The sequence below is a fragment of the Urocitellus parryii genome, chromosome 4 (genome assembly GCF_045843805.1).
Source record: "Urocitellus parryii isolate mUroPar1 chromosome 4, mUroPar1.hap1, whole genome shotgun sequence".
Lineage (NCBI taxonomy): Eukaryota > Metazoa > Chordata > Mammalia > Rodentia > Sciuridae > Urocitellus > Urocitellus parryii.
In genome coordinates, this window is record NC_135534.1 from 56,513,074 (window position 1) to 56,529,958 (window position 16,885).

The 16,885-nt window shown below is 39.2% G+C and overlaps 1 protein-coding gene across 1 annotated transcript; it reads right to left on the reverse strand.

Annotated features, from left to right (window-relative positions):
• Nucleotides 1-337: 337 nt before the first annotated feature.
• On the reverse strand, nucleotides 338-16,569 carry Ovch2 (ovochymase 2). Its single transcript, XM_077797264.1, has 16 exons — nucleotides 16,482-16,569; nucleotides 14,272-14,381; nucleotides 12,169-12,260; nucleotides 10,852-11,024; nucleotides 10,398-10,493; nucleotides 9,992-10,143; nucleotides 9,345-9,534; nucleotides 8,228-8,249; nucleotides 6,713-6,805; nucleotides 6,464-6,588; nucleotides 5,612-5,752; nucleotides 5,127-5,257; nucleotides 3,458-3,551; nucleotides 2,862-2,993; nucleotides 1,551-1,631; nucleotides 338-405 (listed from the first exon to the last, which is right to left on the reverse strand). The coding sequence occupies exons 1-16, from the start codon at nucleotides 16,567-16,569 to the stop codon at nucleotides 338-340; spliced, it is 1,788 nt and encodes a 595-aa protein (XP_077653390.1).
• Between the last annotated feature and the right edge of the window lie 316 nt (nucleotides 16,570-16,885).

Consider the following 16,885-nt stretch of genomic DNA (forward strand, 5'->3'; position numbering starts at 1 on the left):
AGAACACAAGGAAATGGTAAATCCCAGTAAATTTCAAAACTCATTGGTGTTAAAACATAGTGGGATACTTGCTGTTATTCAGTGAAAGATCTTGTGAGTCAGAACAGGAGTTGGCACATAATTGAGTCATCCCCACCAAATGAGTCAGTTAAGAAGGGAGTTTTTATTCTTGGACTGGAAATATTTCAGTGTTGCTTTGAACAGAAGGGACAATGACCCTTTTGATATATCAACTTGCTTGGATTTGCACCTGTAGTTATTCAATTGAACACTAGGTGTCGCTGTGAAGGAAGTTTGCAGCTATCATCCCTAATCCATTGCCTTTAGGTAAGGAAAATCATCCTGGACAATCTGTGTGGGTTGGCGTAATGAGTTGGAAGGTCTTAAAAGCAGGGCTGAGGCTTCCTGAAAAAAGAGAAGAGATACTGCCAACGGAGAACAACTTCAGTTCCTGCTGTGGATTCAATACTCTCGACATTTTCCCTTTCTGTCTGCCTGCCTTAAGGATGTTCTTGCTTGGTCAGCTCTTACACATCATGCAAGCAAATTCTGAAGCACTCATTTGCTAGAGCTGCTATAACAAAGTACCACAAACTAGGTGGCTTGGAACAACAAGAATTTATTGTCTCACAGTTCTAGAGGTCCAAGATCAATGAGCTGGCAGGTTTGTTCTTTCGGAGATCTGTGATGGAGGTTCCATGGACCTTTCTTGCTTCTGGTGGTTCACTGGCAACTCTCGGTGTTCCTTGGTATTATGATTTGGGCATAAGTTGTTCCCCCAAAATTTCTGTGTTAATGCATGAATATTCAGAGGTTAAATGATTAGACTGGAATCTGTAACCTGGTCAGTTCACCCTAGTTTGAATGGACTGACTGGGTGGTAACTTTAGAGGAGGTGGGTCACTGGAGGAATACTCTGGAAGAGTGCATCCTCACTCTGGACCCTATCTCTCCCCCTTTCTCTACTTCCTGACTCCATGAGGTGAGCCATTTTTGTCCACTGTGTCCCTCCACCATGATATCCCACCTCACTTTGGATCTAGAGCAATAGACTCAGCCATCTATGGATTGAGAAATTCTGAAAACAGAGCCCCAAATAGACTTTCCCTCCTCTAAGTGGTTCTTGTTAGGAATTTTGGTCATAGCATTGCAAAGCTGACTAAAACACTTGGCTTATAAATGATATGTCACTGGATTTCTGCCTTCTTCTTCATATCATGTTATGCCTTTTTATGTGTGTCTCTCTACATCCAAATTTCCCCTATAAAGACTAGCATTCATATAGAATTAGGGACTACTCTAATGACCTCATTTTAACTCAGTTAATCTCTGTAAAGACCCTATATCCAAGTAAAGTCATATTCTAGGGTACTGGAGGATTCCAACACAATTTGGAAGGAAAACATAGTCAACCCATCACACCTGCTTCTCTGACTGAACCCTGCATAATATGTTCCATATATATGTATATGTGTGTATATACATGTGTGTGTGTTTGTGTGTATACACACGCATACACATTAGGTAGTTACAGTCCCCAAACAGCTTACCAGAAGCATTAATTTCTTCAGATGGCATATTCCATGTCTCCAGAAACACTGGTTCATCCTCTAATACCGAGGTGTTTAAATCTGGATATAAACATAACATAATTACTTAATTCACACAAAGAAAACCAGGGTTGGTTTTCTTTGTGTGAATTAAGTCATCAGAAAATGACTTATAAGTCATCAGAAAATGACTTATGAGATAATGTTAGAATTTTGGGACACCTCAGTTAGAAGGACTCTGTGAGTATTTTAACTGAGAAGTGGAATATTGTAACTATAACCTGGCTTTTCTCTTCCAACAGTAGTTTCTTATCAAGAAGGAACAACTTGGGAAGCAGATAATTGCATCGTGGGATCTCCCATATGGAAGAGGGATCATGGTGAGACTGGGAAAAAAGATATGTAGTCTCCAGGGCCTGGGATTGGTGATTATATTTCATGTTCTGTTTTTTTTTTTGTTGTTGTTGTTATATGAGCCCTTGCTATATTATAGCCAAGTGTATCTTATCTAATTTAATCTCCACCCCATTCTTTCCTAGACATGATTATTCTCCCATTGTAAGATTTAAAATGACATTGAGATAATTCTTTCTTAAAAAACACACATCTAGTAAGGATAGGCCAAGATTCAGACACACCATATATCTTTCTTATTTATAGATTCCATATATGTGAATTCACCTACTCACTAAAATGTGTTCATAACCTCAAAAGCAATATTCATGGTGCTTTCACAAACATCTAACTTTCAGGTTTTCGGCTGACGTAAAATAAGGCAATTCCCTGCCTTCTTGTTTCAGCTCTCATCCTATAAACAAATGTCCTTTTCGTGGTCTATTGAGTACCACATTAGTGGGTGTGCTTTTTGTTGGTGACTTCAGTTTAGTGTGTCTTCCAAGCATAGTGCTGAAGTGCCCTCTAGTGTCGCGAAGTGCAAGAAGACTACAACGTACCTCAGAATGTGTTAGAAAAGCTTGGTTCAGATATGAGTTATAGTGCTATTTGCTCTGAATTTAATGCTAATGAATCATTAATGCATATGAAATAATGTGTCTTTAAGCAGAAACACTTAAAACAAAGTTATGTATTGATGGGTTGATAAAAAATGTACAGTGCCCCTAGGAAAATAACTTTGTATTTTCTTAGGAGCAATGGCTCAGTATCCACTTATTCAGTGTTCACGGTGACTTTATAGGATCTAATTACCACAAATTATGAAAATCAATTGGATCCATGTTGGACTCTAAAGGCTTCCCTTTATTACCACTCTATGAGGATTAGAATTAGACACTGAAGGATCCCTCTTCTTACCTGCTATAGGAATGAAGGAGACTGCAGCCTGGAAGCCTCTGAAGGTGCCATTTTCATCTGATTGGAAGTTGATGAGCATGACACTGGAGGAGCTCAGCAGGGGGGGAGGGACATCATAGCCACACAGCCGAGCTGGTTGAAGACCCATCCAAAGCATCATCCAGTGCCAGGCAAATAAACATGACATGGATAGGAGAAAAAAAAAATGTGTCCTCTAGTTAATGTTTGAGAAGTAAGCTTTTCAGGTAAATATCACACTTCATTTTCAAAATAAAAAGGCAGCTTGCTTTTTAAAAAAATTCATTTAACCCCATTGATGTTTCAATTCTGTTTCGTCTGCCACACTGCCACTAAAACGCTGCCAAGAGTTGGTTCCAGCTACAGGGCTTATTTTGATGGGACTTTCCCCATCTGGCTCTTCCTTCATTGTGGGCCCTTTGAATTTTCTATTCAAGTGGTTCTTTGGTCCTCTCTCCTTCTGCCCTTGAAAAAGGAGTGGTGGTACAGGGGAATTAAGGAAAACTGAGCCATATCCTTCATCTCAAGATTGGGTCTAATTGCAAACCAGGGAAGCTGAGCCTTTGAGGAACACAAACCTATTTCCTTCTTCCTTTCAACGTCACTGTGCACTGTCACATAGTCAGAAGTGCAGTCTCCACTTTCTTCTATTTCCAGACTCTGAAATGACAGCTGAGAAGACTGAAGGTTATTCTCAGAGTAAACAATGCAGATGAATGACCTTATTTTGATTAAGCAAAGAAATCTGGATTTGCTCAACTTGCTCTGGAGGAAGACCTTAGAAGAGTAGAATTTTCCGATTTTCAACTAAATTCCCTCTTCTTACTCCTCCTAGAAATATGCTTATATTTAAATTCTTATCTTTCATTGTGAATAATTTTTTTCCCTTAATTCTGCTGAATTTTTGCCTTAACTCTATTTTGGATTTCAGAAAACATTAGAAAAAGAAGATCTATACTCATCTCACTCATTTGTAAAACTTATGTGATCTTGTTTCTGCTCCTAATTTCTGACTTATTTTAGTACTTCAGACACTGCCACGCCCAACTTTTTTCAACTTTTTAATTGTCCAATCCAATTATTCTGCCTTATTGAGGGATGTGGTGGTGTCTGAATAGTTCATCCTTAATTCTCATTCTCTTTAAACTCTATGTGGTAAGCCCAAAACTACTTGCCACATCTTTTTGTTTATTTGTTTTATTTTGTGTTTTAAGTGAAAAGATCCATTCTCTGGAGTGACTTCACCAATTCAGTTTTACTCCTGCATCTCAGACCTCTTTCCTGTTCAAATATGGTCATGCACAGCATAACAATGTTTTGGTCAACAATGGACCACATATGGGACAGTGGTCTCACAAGATTATACATCTTGTGACCTTGGAGCTGTCTTGGTTGTGTGAAGACACTCTGTAACAGTCACACAATAATAAAACACCTAATGACCATCCAATTCTCAAGACGTGAACTACTGTTAGGAAATATACTCCCATACTGGAGAACTTTGAGGTCTTGTCTGCCCTTACTCCTTCATATACCCCTTGCTTTTAATTATTTTTTTAAAAGAAATACTTATAAATAAATCCTAAGTCCAATCTCATCCTGACTGCAGCCTGACCTTCAGCTACCTAGTGACATCTCTCTGCAGATGGTCCATTAGTGTTTAATGGGAAAACAAACCAATGAATGGCCAGTAACACTCATAGGCAAATGTGGAATAAACACCATATCCTGGTATTGACGGGTCTCAGCGTCACCTCCTACAGCCCCCACCCCAAGTACACTTGTGACTCTTTGAAGCTAGTCATCCCCTGTGCCTGTTCTGTATTGTTTCTTCTTTGCTCTATCTCCTCTACTTAGAAGGCTTAATGATTTTGGACTAATTGTTATTGACATCTATTTGCCATTACATACACAGTGTTTTGTCAGAGGTTGAATTGAAAGGAAGAAATGCTTGTTTCTAGAAGGAACTAGAGACTGATAAAGTCACCAGGATACAAAGGTTAAGACAACACCACTTTGAGGGGGGGGGGTTGGTTTTGTTTTTAACAAAAACTAAAGAGTGCAAGTGCTATCTAGTGGTAAAAGTGGATAGTTGCAGGGGAAAATAAGCTGGCTCATTATTCAAGTGTTTAATTAAAACTTGAATATAGCCGCGGATAACTCAGATAAAAACCTCTGCTGCTTGGTGCTTCTGATAGCTGTTCTGTGGATATGCCATGGCTAAGGAAGAGTAACCCAAGTCAATACCTTAATTATGTGATGTTTGGGGGCTTGAAAAATCCAGTTACAGTTGGCCATGTCATTGTAGTCTTCAGGATAGTGAAGATTCTGTATGATGCCTTCTTTAAAAAGGATAGTTAAGGAATTGCAACCTGAATCTGAAATACATAAAGAATCTCTAAACAAATGGAAGCACCTAAGGAAGAGGAATTCTCATTGTTCCCTCCCATCTCTCACAGATGATTCATGAACTGAATCTTTAGACAGAGCCAACAAGAAAGAGGGATGTGCATAGATCTTATAGAATTCTTCGGGTCTTCTCAGCTTACTTGGGTAGGTGATAAATACAAATCATCAAGGCTGTGGAAGGAGAGACTGCACCCTGCTCTCAAGCTGGCCAGTTGGTCCCCTCCACTATGGAACTAGAGGGCCTTGCCAGGGGGCTAATGCCTATGATGCCCAAACTTTTTCAAAGGGTCTGGAGGGCTTGTGATAAGTATAAATGGTTTTACCAGGAAAGTAGTTTGGGGTAACAGCTTTATAGGTGAGATTAAACCCAGTGGCATAATCTGTGGCATCAGAAATGAACTTCAGCTTTATAGAATTGGAACCAACAAGAACAGACGAAGGGAGGATTTCTCCACAGAGTTTTCCTGCAAGATGAGAAAGAAGATTCTTGGCTTAGAATCTAGAAAACATCACCCTTTAAATGACTTAAAGAGAACTGAATTTTCCATGATATTTCAGGATTGTCTAAAACAGGGTGTCTCAATCTCAGCACTATTGGGTGTCTTATGTCTTTTTTTTTTTTTTTTCGGTGTCTTATGTAGCACCCTGGCTTCCTAAAGTAAAACACCCTCCAGTTGTGACAACCTAACATCTTTCTAGTAATACTCTCTACAGTTGTAACATCCAAAAAAGTCTCTAAGACATAGCCAAATATTTCCTGAGGGGCTAAATCGTGTCCAGTTCAGAACCACAGAGACACCACTCCATTCCTGTTTCTTATGTAACTGTTGTCTCCTTTTCATTGTTTTCTGTCATCATCTGTCTTCTTAGTTTGATGATGCAGGTAAAGATCCTTTTCATGCCTGGGAAAGCAGCTTTCTGCTTGGGAGACCCTGCAATATGCCTAGATTTTACTCCCAGTTTAGTAAGAGCAAGTGGAAATGATGCAGAAGTGAAATGCCCTGTGACCCTGCAGTCTCAGGTTCAGTTCCTCTGTACTCCTCCTGATCTGAGTCTCAAACTGGGAGACCAGAAGTGTGGCACTTACAGATGACTCCATGCCAAACTTATTGTAACCAGGCCTCTTTAAGCCACTTATTACTGATTTCCACTGGTCAGTGTGAAAATCCACTCACCAAAGAGTCTGTCTTCCAAAGAATACATTGCCAGGTGATTGTGGTGACAAGCCTCTGCATCCATGCGGGAAAAACTGAGCAACACATGCATTCCCTCTGGTGCCAACAGGGTCCATACACACTGTCTGCAGACAGACACATGGAGAGGATGTTATTTCTAGATAGAAAGTGACAATTGCTGTCCAGTTAATGGGTGTAGCCAGACTGGAGGTGGGAGTCTGGGGAAGGGTGACAGAAGGGGCTACTCACTGCTCACTGTCATAATACACGTGGAGACTTTCTGGGAAGTGCAGCTCCCCATCAGACCCGCTGACTAGACCATCCTTTTCACTGCATGATGCCGGGAGGGAAAGTCACGGAATCAGGGTCAATGATGTTGGCTGGCCATAATAGCCCCTCCTTCCAGAAGCGGAGAACACTGGAGCCTCCTGGTTATTCTTTATGTACTCTTTCACTCTTTATGAAATATTTTCCTGTCCTGCCTTCTGAGATGCCATATTCATTTTTGTTCCTTTTCGATCCTGCTTAGCCTTGGGATTCTGGATTTGTTTTTCTCCTTAATTCTTTCCTCTGACCCCATTCTGTGGATACAGATATTTCCCAGGTTCTATCCCAGCATTCATCTTCTCTCTATATTTCAGACCTCTGACCAGTCTCAGTCATACCCTCAGTTTTGATGATTAGCTCTGCTTTTCTGAACTTCAGACAGATTTCGCAATGGTCTCCTAGCTATCACCCTGAAACTCAACGTGCTGCTGATGGAATCTCTCTGGGTCAGCAAATCTGCATCCACTTCTGACTTTATGACTTTCTGTATCCTTAGTCTCTTATGCTCAAAACTATCAAAGAATCAAGTTTGTTTCTTTCCTCTTCCTTGCTACTGCTCAACAAAATGACTATAAAGTCCATTCTTTTATCAGGAAAGTCTAGTTCTAATCTATTTATCTAATTAATCAAATTCTTATTGCTCAATAAAGTCCCAAATTTTTGGCTGATGTTTCAAGTTTTCATAACTCGCTATCAAGTTATCTTTCTATTCTTTTCTCTCATGAAACCCCATTACACATCCTTCATTTTAACTGTTTTGGCTGACTTACTGGTCTCTTACATCCTGCATTCTCTTACCTCCATCTCTCAATATCCATCCTTGGATAAGAATGATTCCTTCAACTAGATTTTCAGCTAGAAGCAGCCTCTGAGCTCTGAGGATGTTATTTTCCATATGGCATTTTGTAGGTAGTTTTAGGGGCTCAAAGAACAATTGAAGATCTGAGCTAAAGAGGCCTTAAAGACCATCTAGTCCAACCTCTATTCTTTATAGATGAAGTAACTGAGGTCCAGAGATAGGAAAGAGCTTTCCCAAAATCACAAGGTGAATTAATTGCAGAGCTACAATGTGATATAGGGATGAGTCCCCTATATAAGGAAGGACCCTTTTAGGGAGGTGTGTGGAGCTTATTTACCACATCTGTACCACCTCTTTTCTTTCCCGAGTCTCTGATTCAAAGCTAGAGTTTGTCAAATGTTTGCTGAATTAGATGGAGCACTGAATAGACAAGAAAAGAAACAGGAGGGAATCCAGGGCTCCTGTGGGCATGTGATTGTCCAAACTGGCAGGGCTGCAGGTGTGCTTGGTAGTTTTATACCTAGCAAACATGAAAACTCTTGCTGAGGGTAACTTTTGATTATAGAGGAAACTGATATTCAGAAATGCTAAATGTTAATTCATGCTCCTGGTGGAGCAGGCTACAGGACTACCCACCTCTGGAGCTCTTTCTTTGATGTCCTGGGAAAGAAAAAGAAAAACACAACTCAAAGCTAAGGTATCACAAACAATATTTCAAAAAGTTGGCTCAAAAGTGCAGAGAATTTTTAGTCAATATACTACTATGAAAATCTACTCTTGTGGAAAGAACAGAAAGGATAAATGACAAAGTATGAAAGGGGTCTTGATATAAAAAAGGAGATGATTTTACTTGGTTTATTGAGTAGCCTAATTAAGAAACAGACAGTAATTAACCAGTGATTAACATGACATTTACACAGAACACAAAGAGGTGATTGTACATAAAAATGGAGGCTAGAGATGGAAATAACTTTCCTACAAGCACAAAAAAGTTTCTAGATTATCTACAACTTGAATTCAATGCTCAGGTACCTGATGCTATGCCATATGCTCCACAAGTCATTTTCTACTGAACTAATTTGAATGAACTGTTTCAGGAAAGGATGGAAGGCCCTTTAAGGCTGTTAGAAACCAGGTTAAAAAAAACCGACTAAGTTGAGTTTGGAGATATAAATGAGGCTACAATTCAGCCCCTGGAGTATGCATTCGATGGCCTTTTCTGACTTACTGAACTTGGTTCTGTGCCAGGGCTTCTCAAGCTTTGCACTACTAACATCTGGGATGAGATTGTTCTTTGTGGGGTGCCATACTGTGCACTGATAGTATACTTAACAGCATCCATGGCCCCTACCCAGTAGGTGCCACTGCCTCCTCTCTAGTTGTAACAACACAAATATCCCCCTAAATAGTTTCATGGGTGGCAAAATTACTACTGTTTTATGCTATAGCTAGCTGAATCTTGCTGGAACAACTGAGAAATAAGTGGAGAAAACATATCTTCAAGTTGAAACTGTTTCAATTAAAGGCAAACTTGACAAAATAAAAAAATGTATGAATTCATATATCATTGAACATTTTCTACTGTATCACATACCACATTCAGCTCTTGTTTTTGACAACAAATTTCATAATCTGTATGCACCAATTGAGAACAGAAGTAGACCTCTTTACTCTGGTCCTGACGTGGCTAGACAGCTGATGATCTGCCCTAGCAGAAAACACCAACTTCTTAACCTCGCATAATGGCTTTATTACCAGTTTGGGTGTGTTCACGGATCCAGGGAAGCACTTTACTAAGATCTGTGAAGATCCCAGGGGACCCTTGCTCATCTTTCTGCCCATTGTTTCTCCAGCTTCGACCACAGCCCAAACCCCAGGAAGTCACGCCAGCCAGAGTCCAGGCTCCTTTCTTATTTTGGCACATGAGTGAGCCACCTGAATCTCCCTGAAGAAGAAAGAAGCTTCTTTTACCATCATTGTCAGTGTTGATGCCCTTCAGTGCTCACTCTTTATCCACAGGATACCTAATAATTGACCTCAGCTCTTGATCAACGGGAGAACAGAAGACCAGTAAAATTCCAAACATCTACAAACTCCAAATAAGAAAGCTCCATCCATCCTGCAGGGATGAATCCTGAGCTTATTCTTGGCACTATTTCTATATTTGGTCTTTTTGGAAAAATCAGATAACCTCCTCTAAACACCCCTGCTCAAAAAGATTGTTTAAACTTTCCCTTTATTTTGACTTTATCTTTCCTTTTTACTTCTGGCTCTTCTTTCCAGATTCCAGGTTTAGCTGGAATCAGCCTTTCTGAAGCCCCTCACCTGCTAAAAAAGCTGAGGAGAAAGCTGAGGAGAGACCTGCCTGGGCGGAGCCTGTCAGCCCAGCCAATGCCACTCACCTTACATGCATCCCTCCCTCCATCGGGGGAGCCTGTGCAGAGAAAGGTCTTCCCATTAAATGGCTTCTTTAGGGTTAACAGAGCTGCCACACACTCCTTCTTGGATAAAATCGGCAGGTTCACCTCCTGCAGGACTTGTGAGAGGATGCCATCTGTAACACAGGACAGGAGCCTCAGCAAGGCACACTGACCCTTTCTGAGTTGAAGATGCCCTATTCACCTCATCAACTGGATTCAGGTTTGTGTCCTTTGGAAAAACCTAAATTTCTAAGTACAATGTTACATTTTTTTATCTTTCAAAATGTTGACATAACTGTTTTTAAAAAGTAGATTAAAATTCTATTTTCTGATTGCCCACCAGAAAGTTCTAACCTCTGATTAAGAAGAGTGGCACAGGTATTCTTACCTTCAGTCAAGCGGCCCCAGCCTGTAGTTGTACAAATAAATCCAGCCTCAAATCTCTCCCCTGGTTCTGGAAGACACACAGGTCCCACCGACTGGCCTAAAAAAACATCAAAGCAGTGCTCATCTCATTCACAGAGGACAGGATACAATTAGCCATTCACCAATTTGCACCTAGGTGCAAAGACCTTGGTGAGAGTTGTAATATCTGCCTGGAACCTACTGGGGTTATTTATCAGATAGAGATCCTCTCCTCTCTTGACTCCACATAATTCTATATCCAGAACTACAAGCAGAGAGAGTTTCAGGTAGAGAACCTTCCAGCCTAAGTCTCTATCTCAAAACACATGATTTAGAACAGCTGGGTACATGCTATATAATATAAACTGCAGGGAATTATGAGTCAAAGGTCATGGGAACAGGGGGCATGCAAATCAGGGTGAACCTCAAATGTTTACCAAATTGGAAGGTCCCAGCCATCCTCAAAATGGCAATATCATAGTCCATTGGTTTCTTGATGGTGAATCGTGGGTGTACAATGATGGTTTCAATGGTGAGGGTTTGCTCTCCTGGCTCTTCCTGGCTCAAGTCATGTTCTCCAGCAGTAACGTTCAAAGTTGATGCAAAGTTTCTATGAAGAGGGAGCAGTAAAATGGTGGATTTCAATGAAACTCACAGTACAGCTGCTGACAAATTTGTCTCTTTAAAATTATATAGATAATGTGGGTGGTGGGGTTGCTGAGAAAATGAGAATGATTCCAATGCTATTAGAAAGAACATGCAGAGATCCCCAGTTTCAGTGCAGAATTAGTAAAGAGTGGCTTCATATGGAGCAATGATATGATAAACTTAACATTTATTATCTCTAGATAATCAGTTCTGATTATCTAGAGATGCATATACCTTGTAATTCAGGTTTCTAAAGACTAGAGGACCATAATCAGCTATCCTGGGATATTTTTCCAAACTTAATACCAATGAAATACTTTGAGAATGATTTGGGATTCCCACTAAGTATGCTGCTTCAACGTCAAAGATCTCATGCAGAGTGTGTATTATGAAGAATAACATCATAACTCTAATGTCACAGAGAGCACACACACTCAAGGATTTAGAGCTAATTACAACAAGGGAAAATTGGGATCTTCTCCTTACCTTCCTTATATCTTGATTTAAAGACCTTATACGACATGGAAAAGACCCCATCTTCCTGGGTAATCAGAAAGGAGTTTGGTAGGATTGTTGAGATGGATGAAGAGCTTTGGCTTACCATTTTTTGGAATCCTTCATCTCTAAGATTGATACTTTTATATAAAATTAGAAAGGGCATCATTTTCTCTTGGTATATGCCTCTGAATTTTGACTATATTACGTACCTAATCTAACATACAACATCTCACTAGCCTACTGTCTGCCACATTGTGGAGAAATTATCAGTTGACTATTCTTTCAGTCTATTAGCTCTCCGGTGGTAGGGATTGTGTCTCAATTTTTGCATGTTGGCACTCCCTGGTGTCTAGCTGGGCATCCAAATAAATTTTGCAGACTTAAATGAAAGAGGACAAAAATGGAAACAGGATCTTGATTACAATTTAGTAAAGTATTTTACCTCTGTGAAGAATGTGTATTTTCAACCTAGTTGAGTAGCATCTGACAATGTCACCAAGCCCCGTTTGTGTTATAGTTTCCCCCATATTTTAAGAGTCATCACTGAAGATTCCAAGGGAGAGGAAGGGGGTGATCTGATTTTCTTCCTTGAGTGAGTCCATCCCTACCTGTTTGCCACACAGTGAGCAGCTGTGATCACCCACTGTGGAGAGATGATGGTTCCTCCACAGATATGCTTCTGCCTTTGTTTCAGAGACACCTGAATAGTAAAGACCTTAAATGGGTACAAGTTCATGCTTAAGGATTCCCCAAATCTGACAACTGAGCATATTCTAAAATATAGACCCAGCTACTCACTCATAATTTCTTTTTTTAAGAGAGAGAGAGAGAGAGAGAGAGAGAGAGAGAGAGAGGGAGAGAGAGAGAGAATTTTTTAATATTTATTTTTTAGTTCTTGGCGGACACAACATCTTTGTATGTGGTGCTGAGGATTGAACCCGGGCCGCACGCATGTCAGGCGAGGGTGCTACCGCTTGAGCCACATCCCCAACCCTCACTCATAATTTCTTAAGGGGTAAAATTCATACACTACAGCTCAGAAAGAAGAGTAGTGCTGGAACCAGAACATTCCCAGCCTTGGTCTAGATAAGATGTAGTTAATTTGAAATGATTGGCTATAAGAGTTTTAGTAGAGATGGTAGTTAGAAATATTAGTATTTATTTCTTTATTTGGGTAACACTGTTGGCCCAGATCTGTGGCTCTGACAGTATGAACATTACCTATGAATGAAGAAAAAGAAGTAGAAAATATAGCTGAGTACAGCTGTTTTGGGAAAAAGGCAAGCTGTAGACTTGGGAGCCTTTCAACACATGCTCCAATTATCCAAGGCTCTTAGAGAAATAGTTTGGACCTATACTTTTCTCATACTTTTAATAAACTCTTTGACCCTTTTATCTTTTTCAAAGTCATTCTGATTCTACCTCTCGAGCATACTTTTTATCTTTGGTTTATCCTATTCATAATATTTTATTTGATTCTAAAATGACTTTAATGTACAATTAAATACTTTTAATGACAATATTTACATTTTTGGAATTAGAACATAGCAATTTATTAGAATTGTCCACTTTTGACCAAAAATTATTTAGTGAGAAATCAAAGGAAAAGTAATGCAGAGGGGGCAATGGGAGAGCTCAGGCATGCGTAGCATTTGTGAGGCCCTGGGTTTGATCCTCAGCATGAGAGAAAGGGAAAGAGGAAGAGGAAGAGGGAGAGAAGGAGGGAAGGAGGGAGGGAGAGAGAGGGAGAGAGGAAAAGGGGGGAGAAAGAGAAAGAGAGAAACAGAGTGAAGAGGCCAAGAATAGAACAAAGAGCAAGTAAGTAAAAGTCAATGAATTACTGTTAATAGGAACTGAACATGGACTTCTAAACTGTCTAGAAAAATACCTGATCAAGTAACTAACTGATCAGTCTAACTATTCTATCAAGTATTTAACCAGTTAATCAAATGACAATTACTCAGTTAATCAGTCAACCTCCCGAACACAAACTTAATCAACCAACCATTAACATTTGTTAATTGACCTAAAAGTTATGACTTATCCATGAGAAGTAAAAATAAAGAAGGATTGCTTTAAATGGAAATTTAAGAAGCAAGAAGATAACGTTCCCTCAAGGGTAAGGAAAATCTCAAGAGTTTCAAAGACAATAGATGCAAACCCTGGGGCTGGTGCAGAAGCACAAATCCATTTTCATGTCATAGAAGGATCAGGAAATTAAACTGAGGTAGAATTCCTAGGACATTAGATACTAAGGAGGCAGTATTCTTGACTACTCTGTGAGAGGTCCTATTATATACGTGAGAACCTTACACCCCAAACACAAAGTGGATTCTCTGGTCTTTAACTATAACAAGTCAAGTATATTTTAAAATATACTCATTCAATCAAGAATTGTTTTTTAAATAGTAAATAAATTTTTTTTAGCTTCTTGAAGTGGTATTTTTGTCTTAAGGGTTGAAAGTTATCCATAATCCATTGCGTTACTTTTAATAGTTTGTGACTCAAGTCAACAGCGCATATAATTGTTCTGAACAAACTTTTTCTGGAACTCAATTGTACTTCATGAGGAACTTGGATTTTTGTATGCACTCATAAGATTGTTAGTGAAGGACTAGACAGGATAGAGCACTGAAGACTCAATTATTGAGGAGATCCAGCCCTGAGACATCTCACAACTCACATACCAGAGAATATTTCTTGAGACTTACCTGCCAGGGGTAAGAACCCTTTTTCACTTGGCTTCCCCCAACAATGCGACTGAAAATGTTAAAATAATTCTGAGGCCCTATCTTAGCCAGATTCTTCCCACATTCAGTACCTGGGGAAAAAAAAAGACAAACATTGAGTGACTAAATAGTTTCTAATACTGAGCAACATAGGAAAGCCTTCTGAGCATGAAAAATCAGCAAGACAGGGAGTAGAAAGATTACAAAGTGATTCTAAGTTAGTTGTTGGGATTTGCTTTAATTTTCAGTAAATTGCTCAGTTTGTGTCAATGTAGGACAAGTATATCATAAAGGGATATACTTTCTTGAAGTATGGGTTAAGGCCTCAGGAGGAGGTCTCCAGTGGGTTATTAGGAATGCAGACCTCTTTTGATTCTGAGCTCTCTAGCCCCTGAGAGGTTTCTCACAGCACTCTGTATTCTCTTCTATGATATCTATCATGCACCATTATGGCTATTTCTGTGTCTTTCAACACAACTGTATGGTGGGATCCTCAAATATAGGAACATAAGTCTTAGAAATACTGACATCCTCAACATCTACCACAATTCCTGAAGAATAAAGTTGCTCAACTAATTGTCAGTGATAACATCCTCTGCTTTCATTGCAGTTGTGTGCATATTTCTCTGTTCCACTCATGAGACTGAGTCTGAGACTGCAGTCTGTGGTGCCAGTCACACAGTCATATATTAACAAATGCTACTGGATTTATTTCTCTGCTGGGATGGAAAGGACTGTGGAGTGAAGACAGTGTCCTGATTCACATACCAGAGTTTAGAATAGAAGGTTGCCAGGTAATAAGACAAATCTTTCCTCTTTGTGGAAAAGACTTTATCCCTTAAAAATTTGCATTCATTTTCACTCCGTGGGCTTTTTTGACTTCTCAAATAAAAAATAGGTTAGATTAAAGATACTGATCTCTACCAGGTAATTTAGAGATGGCATGTATGCACATGTTCTTCCTGTAGGTCTTTCCACATGATTTTAGGAGGGTTTATAAAACCCTGTCTCATAATCTACCCACTCCTTTGCCTAAATAAATCCTCTCATTTACTTCTGAGCTTGGAAATCATCTCAAGTGAGGAGTCGTCCTTGATTTTTTAAAACTGGGTTAAGGGTCTCTCCCCTGGGTTGTGTAGCAATCCTTCCCCCCAAGCCCATCACTTAATCGCTTTTACCATGCTATACTTGTATAGTTTGCTCCATCACCAGACCATGAACTACTTGAGGAAAAGACCTACATCTTATTCATCTCTGTATTTCTTAGGTTTAGCACAATTCCCAGCATTAATTTCCCTGGAAATTAAGTGAATCATCAAAATGTTTTTTCTTTAGAACATATCTCTAATTTAAACACAGATATTTAGACAAATATGCTAAAATATAGAAACCTCTTTCATAGGACTCCCTGTTTAATCTTCATTCCATGCCTAAGGATCAAGCATTGTTATCTACGCATTTCAGATGAAAAAAATAAAAGAATCAAAGAGATACTCACCTAAATGATAGCAGTGCATGAATATAATGCTCAAATTTTTTTATTCTGAAGTCAGTGGGAGTAGGATATTGGATCAACATCTTATTTTCTAACTGCTTCAGCTGAATGAGTCATAAATAATTTAGATACAAAATTTATTGTTTCCCTGAACTCACTGAAGCAAAGACAGAAATTTATTATTTCCTGAACTCGCTGAGGCAAAGACAGAAAACATGGTGGTTCTTTGGGCTGGCACAACTCTGACCACAAAGAAGCCTGCCAAGAACTATTTTCAGATTATGATAATCACAAGGAAAAGACTATTTCCAATATATCACAGTGAACATGCTTCATATTTCCTAGCAATATAATTTTCCAAAAGATTACAAATGCTTCTAGACCTATGCTTATGTGCAGAGTTTCTCCATGAAAGGTGGTACTATGAAACATGTCCAAATAAATAAATAAATAACCCCAGTTCACTTAGTACACCTAAGTGAAACAAACTTAGTTGCATTCCTTAAGCATTTCACCCTATTTCACATGCCGATTGTAGGAGCAAAATAAAAAATTTATTGAAGAAATAATCAGATCTCTAAAACATATTTGCTTGTTCAATTTTTCCAAAATAATATGGAGTGCAGTTGTGATGCCCATTGTCAGTAAAGGTGGTTCCTTCAGACAAAGGTAGTTATAGAGCTTATTTGGAACTTACCTTTGGGAAGAGGAAGATTTGCAGATGTGCCTTGTTCCAAACAGACCATTCCTAGTAGCAAAATCATCTTGTTCCAGCTTACAGGCATTTTGAAACTCAAATGCCCCTGAAATTTTAAAGACACTAAGGAGAACAAAAGTAGAAATTCTTGGGAGACCAGAAATAAGCCAATTTAAAACAGGTTCATTCATTAACTAAGGCTTGAGGCATTCAACCATGCCCATATGATGTTTCTCAATGTGGTTTCTTGCAAAATGTAGAGAATCAACCACAAAAGCAGAGTCTTCATCTAGACTTATGTGTTCATTACACCTACATCAGTTAGTGCTTCCCCTAGAAATGTTTCTGATTAACAAAGTGTCTGGCGTCTAAGGTCTTCATTTGCAAACATTACTTACTCCTTT

Bases quoted from the DNA above. Each gene is read 5' to 3' on its own strand.
- Ovch2 (XM_077797264.1), bottom strand. From the start codon at position 16,569: ATGCCTGTAAGCTGGAACAAGATGATTTTGCTACTAGGAATGGTCTGT. The intron at 1,632-2,861 runs GTAAGAAGAGGG...GTTTATATCCAG, and splicing joins CTCCTTCATTCCTATAGCAG to ATTTAAACACCTCGGTATTA. The intron at 406-1,550 runs GTAAGCTGTTTG...CTCTTTTTTCAG, and splicing joins TGAAGAAATTAATGCTTCTG to GAAGCCTCAGCCCTGCTTTT.